The sequence below is a fragment of the Pavona decussata genome, unplaced genomic scaffold, assembly GCF_977016875.1.
Source record: "Pavona decussata unplaced genomic scaffold, jaPavDecu1.1 SCAFFOLD_131, whole genome shotgun sequence".
In the NCBI taxonomy this organism is placed as follows: domain Eukaryota; kingdom Metazoa; phylum Cnidaria; class Anthozoa; order Scleractinia; family Agariciidae; genus Pavona; species Pavona decussata.
In genome coordinates this window covers 1,307,771-1,321,322 of record NW_028145545.1, presented here as the reverse complement: position 1 = coordinate 1,321,322, position 13,552 = coordinate 1,307,771, and the positions used below count along the sequence as shown (strand labels likewise).

The 13,552-nt window shown below is 37.2% G+C and overlaps 1 protein-coding gene across 3 annotated transcripts in view; it reads left to right on the top strand.

The window, feature by feature from the left end:
* LOC146468422 (A disintegrin and metalloproteinase with thrombospondin motifs 6-like) overlaps window positions 1–13,552 on the top strand; it is a 54,873-nt gene that overhangs the window by 39,745 nt on the left and 1,576 nt on the right. For 2 of the 3 annotated variants that reach the window (XM_085124602.1, XM_085124601.1), the window contains 12 exons: window positions 279–401; window positions 1,010–1,132; window positions 1,604–1,732; window positions 2,048–2,170; window positions 4,231–4,356; window positions 5,180–5,302; window positions 6,082–6,369; window positions 7,867–8,301; window positions 10,733–10,855; window positions 11,543–11,668; window positions 12,127–12,249; window positions 12,786–13,073. In XM_085124602.1, the coding sequence (XP_084980728.1) occupies window positions 279–401; window positions 1,010–1,132; window positions 1,604–1,732; window positions 2,048–2,170; window positions 4,231–4,356; window positions 5,180–5,302; window positions 6,082–6,369; window positions 7,867–8,301; window positions 10,733–10,855; window positions 11,543–11,668; window positions 12,127–12,249; window positions 12,786–13,073 (2,130 nt within the window). Of the gene's footprint in view, window positions 1–278; window positions 402–1,009; window positions 1,133–1,603; window positions 1,733–2,047; window positions 2,171–4,230; window positions 4,357–5,179; window positions 5,303–6,081; window positions 6,370–7,866; window positions 8,302–9,121; window positions 10,239–10,732; window positions 10,856–11,542; window positions 11,669–12,126; window positions 12,250–12,785; window positions 13,074–13,552 lie in introns of those variants that run through there. The other variant, XM_085124603.1, reaches the window with a different exon arrangement.

Genomic DNA, 13,552 nt, shown 5'->3' with positions numbered 1-13,552 from the left:
GAACATTTCCAGCGTTATTTTTCGTCACAGTGAATATAAACTTCTAAGATAGTATCAGACGATGGATCAAGTTAAGTTTACCCCAGACCTTCCAGTTTTACTTCACAATACAGAGAACGTTAGGAAGACCTTTGTTAGTACCAAGCGACATGTATTCTTAGCATAAATATACGCCTGTCCGTTTCAATTCCCTACGAGATCGAAGAAACGAGGCGAGGTGAGGTGGATTTGTATTGTCATTTCTGTTCAAAGGTAAAACGCTTTGTTTCTCTTCAAAGTGAAAATAACTCCATGCGACAGCAATCCTTGCAAAAATAAAGGGAAATGTACCCCTGACGCCAACACAGCTCTTGGCTACATTTGTCAGTGTGGGGAATGGTTTATTGGTGACAATTGCGAAGGTAAGAGGCAACGTGTCAATAGTTTTAATTTTTTACTTTTGGGCGAGGTTCGTCCCCTAAAAGTGGTCGATACTCTGTGTTAAAACCTGTGCTTTTTTGTTGCATCGCACACTATTTTTCTAATGGAGTTTATATCTTTTGTGGCATCATGGGGGATGTCTATTAAGATCTTTGATTAAGGACGGTGTATGCTAATAAAGAAGTATTTTTGTTTGGTTTATGACTATGCGGGGAAAGCATATCTCAGGACTATTCTAAAAAGCAGTAAAATATTAAAGCAATGTATGGCGTTTTTTTTTCCAAATTAAAACTTTATTTTCTCTGAAAAATGCATGGTTACTCCCAATTTTCTTTTTGGATTCCAAGAGCACTTGCTAAGTTCTGTTCTCTCTGCATAGCTTTAAACTGCGCAAAAATTTCCTTTCCCACCCATAAGAAAACCGAGTATCTCCAGATGCGCAGAACGTATGCGCAGTAACAAAGTAGGCACCGTCCTAAATAGCTTGCAGTTAATTGTGTCATCCGCACTTAACAAATGTTATCATATTGATTTTTCTCTCTTGCAGAAAATGTTTTAAGTATATTAACATTTTTTCTCTTTTTATCAGTTAAAATAACTCCGTGTGATAGTAGCCCGTGTTATAATGGCGGCACCTGCGTGAATAACAGAAAAGATAAGTCAAAATACCACTGCAAATGCCCTCAGTGGATAACTGGTGCGAACTGTGAAGGTGAGTCTTTTGAACCATTTTTATTTAATTTTTTTTTCAGATATTACTTGCATACTGAATTAGATTACTCCACGTCACTTACGACTTGTGCCTGTGTCATATTCTACAGTTGAAACGCGTCGATAAAACTATCAACGGGCCCTCCTCCAATTTTGTATAACATACAACAGATAGCAAGAACCATTTGTACCAAGTGAATCAACACTCTCGAGGATTCATTTAGCGATTCTCCATCTCATAAAAAGTTACAATTTTGTTAGATTTGCGTACATAAAAATGCGTCCGTCGATTATTCGAATTCTACTCAACACTATTCTGCTTATGATTTTCGTTAATTTTATCCCTGGAAAAAGTAAGCCACAACCGAAAAATTCACCTCCGTACGCTTCTGAAAATAAGAGATAGTGGAAATCAACCTTTTTCTTTGGAAAGAATTCTGTCTTTGAAACAGTTGTCTGTTTTTTCTGACAGTTTCCTCTAGTGCGTGTAAGAGCCAACCGTGCCGTAATGGTGGTTACTGTAGTAGTGATATAACTGTGGATCCATCTCAGTACAAATGCGGTTGCAGTTCGAAATGGTTCAGTGGAAAAAACTGCGAAGGTGAGGGACATCAGTTTTCAACAATAGATATGTCTTTATTTATTTTTTTAAACTACATGACAAATGTTGCAAGGGTAATAAGAATATCGGCTGGTAAACTGGCGCTTTTACGTTAACGTCATCAAAGGCCTACAGAATGTTTTATTCCTTATTTTCTGTCGGACTTCCAGTAGAAGTTATGCTATGTCTTTCAAAAAGAGAATAAACTATAATTTGAAGTATAAAAGTATCATTTTGTCGATTTATATGATGATTTCTTTATTTAAATTTATTAAAGAATTGTTTACAGCGAATATTTTTTTTGGTCGTACGCAGTGCAAACTTATCCATGTGACAGCAATCCGTGTCAGAATGGTGGACAATGTAAGAACGACCCTCGAGATGTCTCCAAGTATCGCTGCGTATGCCCAAAATGGTTTGTAGGTGACAGATGCGAAGGTATGGCAAAAATATCTGCTGTAATTAGATTTGCTTTACAGTTAAAGGAGGTCATTCCTGAATTCGTGTACTTTTTAATCCGTCGATAAAACGTAGACATTGAGTTGAGTTACTCACAGTTTTTTGAGCTTCTGAAGAGCATCCGATCCATACAAAATTCCTCTCCAAAATTCAAGTTGAGTATCACCATTTTTTACCACCATTTTGAATTACGTTTAGTTGCCTGGTTTCTTCTACGTGACGTCATTCCGTCGAACGAAAGTTGGCGCGAGTCTCAAAGGTTGCTAGTGACAGTAATTTTTTTTCCGCGGTAAATTTTCATCACTTTTCGTTATGGACTGAAAATACCGTCGTTTTCGGTTCTAGGCTGTTATAACAACCGAAAAAGATAAAGAAAGGACTGTAACATTTCATAATTTGCCTGGAAAAACGAGAGGCTTTCGAAGAAGCTAGTCTGAAACAGCTACGCCGCGACAAGAGACTGGTGCTTCCGAAGAAACTTCAAAATATATATGTGTGCGAAAGTTCTAATGTCATAATAACTTTAAAAGCTATGAAAATTGAAAAAATAAACCATTATTGCTCTCACCGATTCTGCATTGGAAAGGGGCCAGGAGACCTATTGCAATAGTGGAGGTCCACTTTTGCTGTTCCTAACACAGCTTGGTTAAAGCTGGCTAAGACAAACCATTGAGAACGCTTCCTTTTTGGTGATGCATTAAATCCCTATACGTAATACAACGCCAGGCAATGAAAGAGGATTAGAGACATGAAACACACTAATTTAACATAATGAAAAACATGTTTATTCTTGAACCGACACGCAATTAATTAACTGCGGCACAGCGAGTACAAATCGTACCTTCCATCCTGTTTTCCGACGGTCGGATTTTCCGCGACAAAAAAGGCTTCATAGAATTCACAGGTTCACCACCATTTACCTTGTACTCACTCGCTATTTTCATTATCTTCCAATTCTACATCGTCGGGATGGCAGACGCGTTCTGGCTTGAAACGGTACGGTTCAAGCGAATCCAATTCCACATATTTATGTTTGTTGGTTTGGCAATTTTCCGTCTTGGACGGGGTGACGTCACGAAAAAAGGACCAGGCTACTAAGTACTAATAAAACTGGCGATGCTCAATTTGAATTTTGGGCAACTTCGTAGACGAATTTTGTGTGGATGAGAAGCTCAGCATTCGGTGGGGAACTCATCATCATCACCATAACAATGATCATCATCATCATCATCATCATCATCATCATCATCATCATCATCATCATCTATTGCCGCTTTCGTCATCGTCATCAATACAATACAATACAATACAATACAATACAATACAATACAATACAATAAAATACTTAATCGACACTCTCATTATGTATGATCATTGCAAGCCATCATTATTAACATTTGCTTTAAGTTTTGGCCATCGATTGAACAAACATTTTCACGTCACTAAATTTTCCTCCAACCGTCATACAATAAAATCAAAGATTACTGAAAGTAATTTAATTTATATTTTGAAAGAGATTTATATTTTATTGCTGATCATGCTTCTTGAATTTTATTTCTTTGTGGATCGTTTTGAAGTTCTGCTTTATTTAATATGTAATTCCTGTGTCTACCAAACATAGCAAAACAACAACAACAAAAATTTATTTACAGATTCAGATTATATAAAGGGCTTGTCCCGCAAATAGCCACAAAGCTAGTCGAGGCGAGACAAGACAAAAAAAATTAGCAAGAACTGATCATATAGATACATATTTTAAAGTCAAGTTAATATTGCTATCAATTATCTGCTAACTTGAGTGTATTGCACCTAATTCGTGAACACGGTCACCTATTCTTTTTATGGGATTTTTCAAAATAATAATACATGCTGGAAAACAATCAATGAAATTTGAGAATTTTTTACTAGAACTTTATTTTTATTATATTTACTTAGTCATCACTAACTAAAATGAACTCACTACTTTTCATCAACATGGAATGCTATAGGAGGTCATTTTCGAGGGCAACAAATACTTACTAAATGATTCTTTTTCCTAGTTTCCCAGACCATTTGTAACACCAAACCCCCGTGTTTGAACGGTGGAAAATGCTTGAGTAACTCAAGCAGTCCAGCGAAATACGTTTGCGATTGTGGAGACTGGTTTAATGGGAAAACCTGCAAAGGTGAATTTTTTTTTCATTTAAATTCACTTAATTCTACGCAGCACGTCTCCTGAAAAATCTTACTGAATAATAATTATTTTTGTAAGAATTAATTGAAACTACATTTTCTAAACCATATTATGCTCTTTTTGAAATATTATTTGTGTCTGGTTTGTTTCATTATCCCAAAAAAGTCCCTCTTAATCTCTGGAGAGAGGGTAATAAAGTGCGTAATAAAGAGAGTGATGGGGATTTAGAAAAACAAACGTTGTCGGAAGTGTCAAACTTTGGTCTCGAAATGTTGGATGACGTTAAAGCCGTTTGAAAATTTCGTTCAACGTTTGTCACACAATTTCAGGCACACAGAATTAATTCCCGATTCCTCGCAATGAATTTCGTGGCTAGCCCGACTGTTGGCACGATGTTGTAAGTGTTTACACGGGCTCCACACAACATTGTTTTCATTCTCAACATTCGCCCACCATTCGCTCAACTTTTGTTGTACGAATGGTGTTGAAAAATTGAAACCGTTCAGTAAACAGCCTTAAGGACACTGATGTATAATGACTGTGTAATGAGCAGTGTACGTTTGATTCCTTATACGTGTGTCTCCTTATCGTGCATGCTATTTCCATTGCGATAGCCTTAAGTGTACTGATCTTTATTATACGAGTCGTAACATTCTTGCCACTTCCTTCTATTTTTCCGTAGAGACTTTGTTGTATAATGACTGTGTTCGACTTGAGCAAGTGTTTATATTCAAATCATTTCATGTAGTGTACCTGTAGTGACCTATAACAGTTGTTCGACAGCTCAAATTTGACCCTAATCAAACTTATTGCAGATCGGATATACCCGTGCGCAAGCAAGCCATGTTTGAACGGAGCCAAGTGCACTAATGATGCTCAGGATATATCTGTATATCACTGCCAGTGCAAACAAGGGTACAGCGGGAAAAACTGTCAAGGTACAACATTTGGACTTCCTTGCCCTTGAAAGGGTATGCGTTTAACTTACCACGAAAAATGGCTGTATGTAATAAACAAGAGACGATTTTGAAATGTCCAGTTCACTTAGCAGTTCGATTATGGAGCTTATGGAGACACAGTGGATGACATAGCAAAGGGTTGGCGACAAGTGCGAATGGTTTATAAATTTAGAGTAATTTCTCTTTGATGGTCAAAGGAATGTCTAAAGACAAATGGCCAGTTTATACGCAGCCTTCAGAAACAAATGAAGAGTTAAGGAGCAATATAAGTTTTTTGAGTTATTTATTTATTTATCAGCTTTATTCGGACACATCAAAATAGGTACAAGAACAAAACAGAAATACAAGGAACAAAATGACTGGCTCTAACGGGTATTGCGCAACACAGAACAACGAGACCCATGTAAGATGTAAGATGTAACATGTAAGATACATCAACTAAGAAATCTTCCGTTAACCAAGGTGGCAATGGCAGTCTTTTGCAAGTGACCATGTACAAGGCATGTCAATATCGTAGATATAGTCCAACAGTGTCATAAACGGCGCGAAGAAAAATTTTAAACTTTGGCAGTGGTCGTTCTGGCGTATAAGTAGGTAGACTCAACTTTAGAATGGGCAAAGCTTGGAAAATAACCCAACAAAATGGACGTATAAGAGCTAGGTATTTAGTGTAAAATGTTAGGAACTGCCAACAGGCAGGAAAGGACACTTTTTTTGCTAAACTATCCAATTGCTCTTGTTCATAATTTACTTTCTAGTACCACCATTCATCAGAATCGCGTGCTTCAACACAGCAAATAATCTGCTAACAGACACACTTGGCGACTTCAGAAATATGGTGAAGCAAAACAAAGCTGCGGAGGTGATAGCCAAGTGTTCGGAGTTGGCGATTGCGAAAGGCTACAAGTTCTTTGCTCTGGGATACAGTGGAAAATGTCGATCAGGACCGAAGGCACGAGATGAATATCACGCCAAACCTTCCACGAAAGACTCCAAGTGTCCAAACGGCATTGGTTCAGGCAACCGCATTGCCGTGTACACCTTTGGTGAGTCAAGTAACATATCAAACACGAGGAAGAGAGTTTCATACGATTTCAAAACATCGAATATTGGTCTCAAAATACGAGGTGCAGCCGAGTTCTTTTTGACCAACTTCGGTGTTTGGAAATCGGATGAAACATTCTTTCGAGTGTTTGAAATAGCTTTTCAACTAATAGTAATTCTTAGAGAAATTCAAAGCAAAAGTTCAACAAATGTAATGATAATTAAGATCACAATTTCCAAACCTCCTTCGCGATAGTGATTTTCTTTGTTTTCTCTTTATGAACTTTAAGAAGTTTGAGGATGTTTGGTAAGTTTGCACCATAAAGTTATCAAAAGTTCGATCGAAGCCTGATTGAAGCACCTAGTTTATCTGTTTGTTAAAAGCCTTTTCATGCCTGCAAACTTTGTAAGCTTGGCAAGCTACATGCAAAAACGTAAGTGACCAAAATCTGCTCCTTTGAGGGCGCCAAAATCTGGAACTCGCCATCCTAGGACCTTTTCGGAAAAGTGCCAACATCAGTCTGAATAATGTGAACAATGCATGTTATACTTCCATTTACATTCTTATATCCATCTTGTTAAGCCTTTTATAATACCTGTACCTCTATTTCTATATTTTTAATATCAGCTTTAACTAAAAGCAACTGCTTTGTGTTCACAACTGCAAATGGTCATTCACATATTCAAAAATTTTAACTTAAGTTCTTTCATTCCATTTGAAGTAACCAGCATCTTTTCGAATTTTTTTTTTCTGGAATCACTTTTCTAACTAGTGGCACGAAAAAGTCAATCAAAAATAAATTTTATCTGAAAGAACTATCTTATATGGCTGGCACCAAAAATCAAACCATTGGGAAGTACTTAACTATTCTTTCATTGTTGCCAAATATCATATTGTTCCTACAAGCGTACATATGAAGTGTGATTACCGCTAAAATTAATACTTGGTATTTTGCCATTTAGACATGCACTTCTTTTATTCAGCTCTGGTATTTTGCTATTTAGACTTGCAGTTCTGTTATTCAGTTCTGGTATTTTGCTATACCAACAGTGAAGCCTCAAGTTTTGTGTTTGCGTTATGCCATTTTCATGATGTGCATCTAATTTTAGTGTTTTGACATGGTAACATGACACTCAGTAACGCGCTTTCTACACAGTAATTTATTTTCCGCCAAAATGTAAATATTTTAACTTATGCCTTGAGTATAAGATGAAAAAAGATGACATACATCAATGAAAGGTTTCTGCACCCTTTTTTATCCTCAAGCTCGCGAACTGAATCCCTTTCGAGCAGAGTCTCACCATATAGTCCATTTAAAGGAGTAGTCCCCTCTCCCAGGCGGACTGACGCTAATCTATTTTGTTTTTAGCGAAGATTGTGGTCTCTATGATGGTCTACTATCATGTCACTACATTAATCAAAATGACTCCTTGAAGGGACAATCGATCTCACCTGAATTCATGTGATGACTAAAGTAAAAGATCTTTTTTCCCCTCAGAATTACTTCCCAAAATAGTTTCCTTCGGATGTTATTTGGAAAAGAAAAACGATCGACTCCTGAACAACAGGTTTGCCAGTTTCACAGCCACATACAAGACGTCAGATCCAAATGAAACAGTCGAGAGGTGCGCGCATCTCGCCCGTGATATGGACTACGAGTACTTTGCTGTACAGAATTACGGTGAGTGCTGGACAGACGACAAAATCGTTGACACCTATGACAAACATGGCGTCGCTCCTCCAGAAAAGTGCGTGGGTGGGGTCGGTGGGGCAATGGCAAACTTTGTGTATCGACTGAGGCCTGTGGTTGTTGGTCGAAACGTGTGTAATGCAAAGCCGTGCAAGAATGGAGGCAAGTGTGTGGTGCACTTCAATGATCCTAATAGGTACTACTGTAAGTGTGGAGACTGGTTCAATGGGGACAACTGTGAAAGTAAGTTCTATCTGTTTTTTTCTTGTTGTGTAATACCAGCAGGAGCCCTGATACCAGTGACCAACCAAGTTAAACGTAATAAAGAGAATGATGCACTATCCAGTGAAGACATAGGCATCCCCGGAAAAAAAGGAAATCCAAGTGCTCTTATCAGAGTCGAACCTAAAACCTTTCGATTATTAGGTCGGAAGCTCTACCACTTAGCTCAAGAGACTCGTGGGAGTCTTTTAAATGCATCGTGTTTAATGCTTATGAATTGGAATATAATTATAATGTTGTTTACGGATCAAACAATAACCTATAAAAGCATCATCATCATCATCATCATCATCACCTTAATCGTTGATATCCTCGTAATTGGTGTCATTTTTCAGCGTTTAACAGTCACCGTTATCATGACAACGACAATTTCAGTCACATTTACCAGTATCATAAATTACTATAATAATCACAATCACAATCCCCTACCTATATAACTTAACTGAATAGTCATTTTTTAAACATTTTTTCATGGTTTATTTCGTAGATTAGTATATTAATTTGATATATATGTTATCAAATGAGTAGTAAAGACACGAATTGATTAATTAATTAATTAATTAATTAATTAATCTCCGCCTCAATACTCGCTTCCACCTCTGTATCCATTAACCTATCGAAGAAGTTAACGTCATCGTCATCGTTGTGATCGCCATCGCATCCACTTTCATCATAGACGTCGGCATTGTTATCGAGGTCATCATGCATAAATATTCCAAAAAGCATACCACATCGCTTAAAATTAAATCCACTATACCGCTCTCTTCTTTGCTTTTCTCAGTTGCAGTGAACCAGTGAAAACATATTTGGTGGATCAGTTGTCCACGACACGGCGTTGTCATAAAACATTTCTTGACGTTTTTTGGTCAACAAAAGTCCCAAAAAGTACTTGTGCAACAAGAAAAGTCATTAATCTTATGACGTTGTAGTATTTAGGTAAACGGGAGGAAATAAAATGAATACAATGTCTTAAAGCGTCTACTAAATGAAAAATGAGTTTTTTATACTTCATGCCGCACCAAGTAAAAAATAAAAAAAAAATAATAATAATAATTGTATCTGCACTCACCACACGTTTATATTCAACATTCATCTGTGCAGTAGCTGAAATGTAAAATGTCTGAATCTATCTCGCCTGTGTGATGGAAGCAATATGTCGACCGCTTAGAAGATTTTATATAGGTTTTCTTTACGTCCATCGTATTAGTTTTACAATAACACCTAAAACTGTCCACAACGTCTTCCATAACACAATAGTTGATCGATATTATACTAAAAGCCAGGCGCCAGTTGTTCAAAGCCCGATTAAGCTAATCCTGGATTAACGAGAATTTTGATTCGAGTTTAACTACTAAACAATGAAGATTTTTCAAAAATATTTCTGTCCCTCAGTTTTGACTTTGGCTTTTCTTTACCATTGGCTTAAAATTAGATTTTAAATACCTTTTTAACGAGCGAGCTGAAAACCTCAGTTAACTTTTAATCGTGGATTAGCTTTTGAAAACCGGGCTCAGAGCGTTTGCACATGATTAATTAACTGAGCAATGTTTACATAATGGACACAACGAGACATGCTGAGTGTAGTTGATCCAAAGAGAACAGAAGATGAATTACCTTTAATTTTTTTAATAGACAATTGAAATATTGCCTTGATAATATTGTGAAAACAGAGAAGAAAGCTTAAGGAAGGTACTTGCTTTTGAGGACAGAGCTAAAATTAGATACCTGTTATTGTTTATGTTTTTGTTTTCCGCAAAAAATTCCTTGCTTATTTGATTGTCTTTATACCAGTCTTAATCTGTTGTTGATTACCTTTTCCGTTACCTTTCCCCCACTTACGATAGAAAACTTACTTGAAAAAAACAAACATGATTACGGTATTGCCAAATTTCGGGGATGATTAACGCCAAACATGCGTGACGCTGCAAAACGGAGGCACGTGTGTGGTGCATGTCGCGAATGGCGCTAGTAATGATTGTCAAGGTAGGTAAAACAACTTATATTGCATGCATCTGAGCATAACAAAAGCATGGTGGACTTATCATGAGGATTATGGACATCGTTTGAGCTGTGGCTATGTCACTAAAGAAGCTCTTATCCGTTAACTGTAACGGAAAGTACAACCAACATAGCCTGGAGAACACAGAAAGAATTAAACACCATTGGAGTTTTGTCGAAATGAATATAAAACTGGGCTAGATTAGAGACTTTGAAAGATGGGGTTTGTGCCTTTTGGCGCTAATAAGGCCTATTAGTAAGGCTGACTAGCCCAAGGTGAAATGGGCAACAATAGTTTTATAATCTTGAGAACACTTCATAAATACCTGGAAGTTTTCTTAAGTCATTTATTATTGTCTTGTTCACCCATTGCTTTGTTGAATTGTTCCCACAGCTCAAATCTATCCATGTGACAGCAACCCCTGCCAAAATGGTGCTCAGTGTGTTAACGATCCAAGTGACATGTCCAAGTATCAGTGCAAGTGCAAAGATTGGTTCGCTGGTGTAAACTGTGAAGGTAATCAACTTAAACCTGTTTAGTCTTAGCTTGGTTTTTAGTTTCCTATGCCAGCTAAGGGCAGATCGAGTAAATATTTCATGAGCATTGAAGTCATAAAAATGTAATTAGACTTTCTCAAATTCCGGTTTTCGTGGGAGTCGCTCGTCGATCACTCTTTTGGCGAATACAAAGACGACTTGAGGCTAGTCTAATTCTCGATTTGTCAAATTAATGAATTAAACAAAAAAAAAAAAAAAAAAAAAACCGTTAAAATTGAACCTAGAGAAATCGGCACCAACTAAAAGATGCCCAATTAATAAGAATGTTCTAATTTTTTGTGAAATCTTGCTTGTCGAAGCCGAGAAGTGTTACTCAACATCATAGCGATAAGGAAAAACCTCATTTGCATTCATTTTAACTCGCTCTTAGTACATTCGCGACTACAAAACCTAGTTTCGTCAAAACTAGTTTTGTAGTAGCGAATGTAAGAGCGTGTTGAAAGTAAATGGAAATGAGGTTTTTCCTTATCACTATGACGATAATTTTTTCCCTTCGTTTAAAAGAATCAAAACTCCAAACTGAGAAAATAAAAATGCGTGTCAAAATGTGACCATGATTACCATAGGCTAATTGAAAGGCCTTGGGTCCTTGTGATTTAGACATCAGTATTAGTCAGTACTTCTCACTAGTTATTTTTCTTCTTAGTTGCTCAAACTATATGTGACACCAACAATCCATGTATGAACAGTAGAAAATGCTCGAGTAGCACAAGCAGCCCAGCGAAATACGTCTGTGACTGTGGAGATTGGTTTCAAGGCAGAAACTGTCAAGGTATGGTAAAGTCCTGGTATTTATTTCCTGCATTTTAGCTCCTTAAATTTTTTTAATAAGTTTCCGTTTTCTTTCGGCAAATTTGTACATGAAAATTTGTGATCACTCCCACAGCAACCGGCCAGCCAGTTTGTAAGAATGTTTGGTGCTGAGTTGTCTGATTCCTCCGTAGCCTGATTCTCAGACGGTCCAAGTCGCTCACGGCCACACACTCTCTGTCTGGCCGCGAGCGACCTTGACCGTCTGAGAATCAGGCTAGTTCCGCCTTCGCTTGCGTCAGTGTGTTATTGAAGTACTAATATGATGGAAATAGTTGAACAAAAACAAGAAGAAAAATAAATTTAGAATGAAATCCTTTGTTGCAAACTCATTTGTTTAGTCTCTGTTTATTTTTGTTTCTTTGTTTTGTCTCTTTGGCTTTTATTGTTTTATTTTATCGCCTTTTATTTGTTTTCCAGTTCAAATCTACCCGTGTGACAGCAAGCCGTGTGTGAACGGAGCCAAGTGCACTAATGATGCTCAAGACGTATCTTTATATCACTGTCAGTGCAAACAAGGGTACAGCGGGAAAAACTGTCAAGGTGCGTACGTTACTATTTTTTGTGTCATTATTCAACACATTGTAACAATGCATGATACAACTACAATAAGACGACATATTGACATAAGGTAACACAACGTAACATAGCGAAACACAAGATAATGTGTTGTTCAGTTTTTTACATTTTGATGAAAACCTATTGCGTGACCAATTGCAATGTAAAACATTTTCTAGATCAGTTGCAAAATGTTTTTTTTAATTATTATTATTAAATATATCAGATAATATCAGCTCATGTAATGTACACAGCTATTCCAATTAACGTTGTCGGATCAAAGTATGAAACTATTTATAAGGAAGACCAAAAGATTCTGTGCATTTTTTCTACCAATAAGTTCATCAAAATCAGCTATGCCTCGTCCGTCCAGTGAAGATATAAGATGACGAGCCATTTGGATGAAAGAAATGTTAGGATATCAAATGGATGAGGTGGCAGCCTCTTTGAAGATGTCTTTAAGCATTAAGCTTTGATCCGACAACGTTAATTGAAATAACATTTTCCTGTTGTACCCTCAGTGCCATCATTCAGCAGAATTGCCTGCTTCAACACTGCAAGCAATCTATTACCAGACGTCCTTGGTGACTTTAGGGAAGAGGTGAACCAAAACAAAGCCCAAGAGGCGATAGATAAATGTTCTGAGCTGGCGTTTGACAAAAGCTACAAATTCTTTGCTCTGGGATATAACGGCAAATGTCAATCAGGACCTAAAGCGCGGGATGAGTATCACAGGAAGCCAGCTACTAAGGACGCCAACTGTCCGAATGGAATCGGCATTGGCAAACGCATTGTTGTTTACACCTTTGGTAAGTTTCTCTGGATTGATCCTTGCACAAAAATTGAAAAGAGAAAAACTTTTGTGCCTATGCTGATTCTTGCGGGTCAATTGGCGCCTTCCTGCCTTAAATTTACGGTGCTAACTGATGTCTTTTAAACATATGCACCTCTTCAAGCTTGGTTACCTCTTTAGCTCTCTTAGTCAACCGCAATAATTTAAATAGGCGTGGTTCTGTTGAATCTAGATTCAATTATTTGAAGGCTTCTTAACGGCAAACCAGGGTTAAGAATTAATTAAGGCAACTGTGTCTTTTGAAAATCATTTTTACTTCTAGTTTAGTAAAGAAATCAAATCAAATTAAATCACTGGAAATTTACACCTCTTCCCCTTGATTGGCTTAACTTTGCTTTTACATCCACGCCTACTGGCGTAACCTAGGATCCCCATGTTGTTCTGGTAAGTCTGGTCAACTACAACAAAGGCCAAAAGTCTTTTGCACTATAAGCT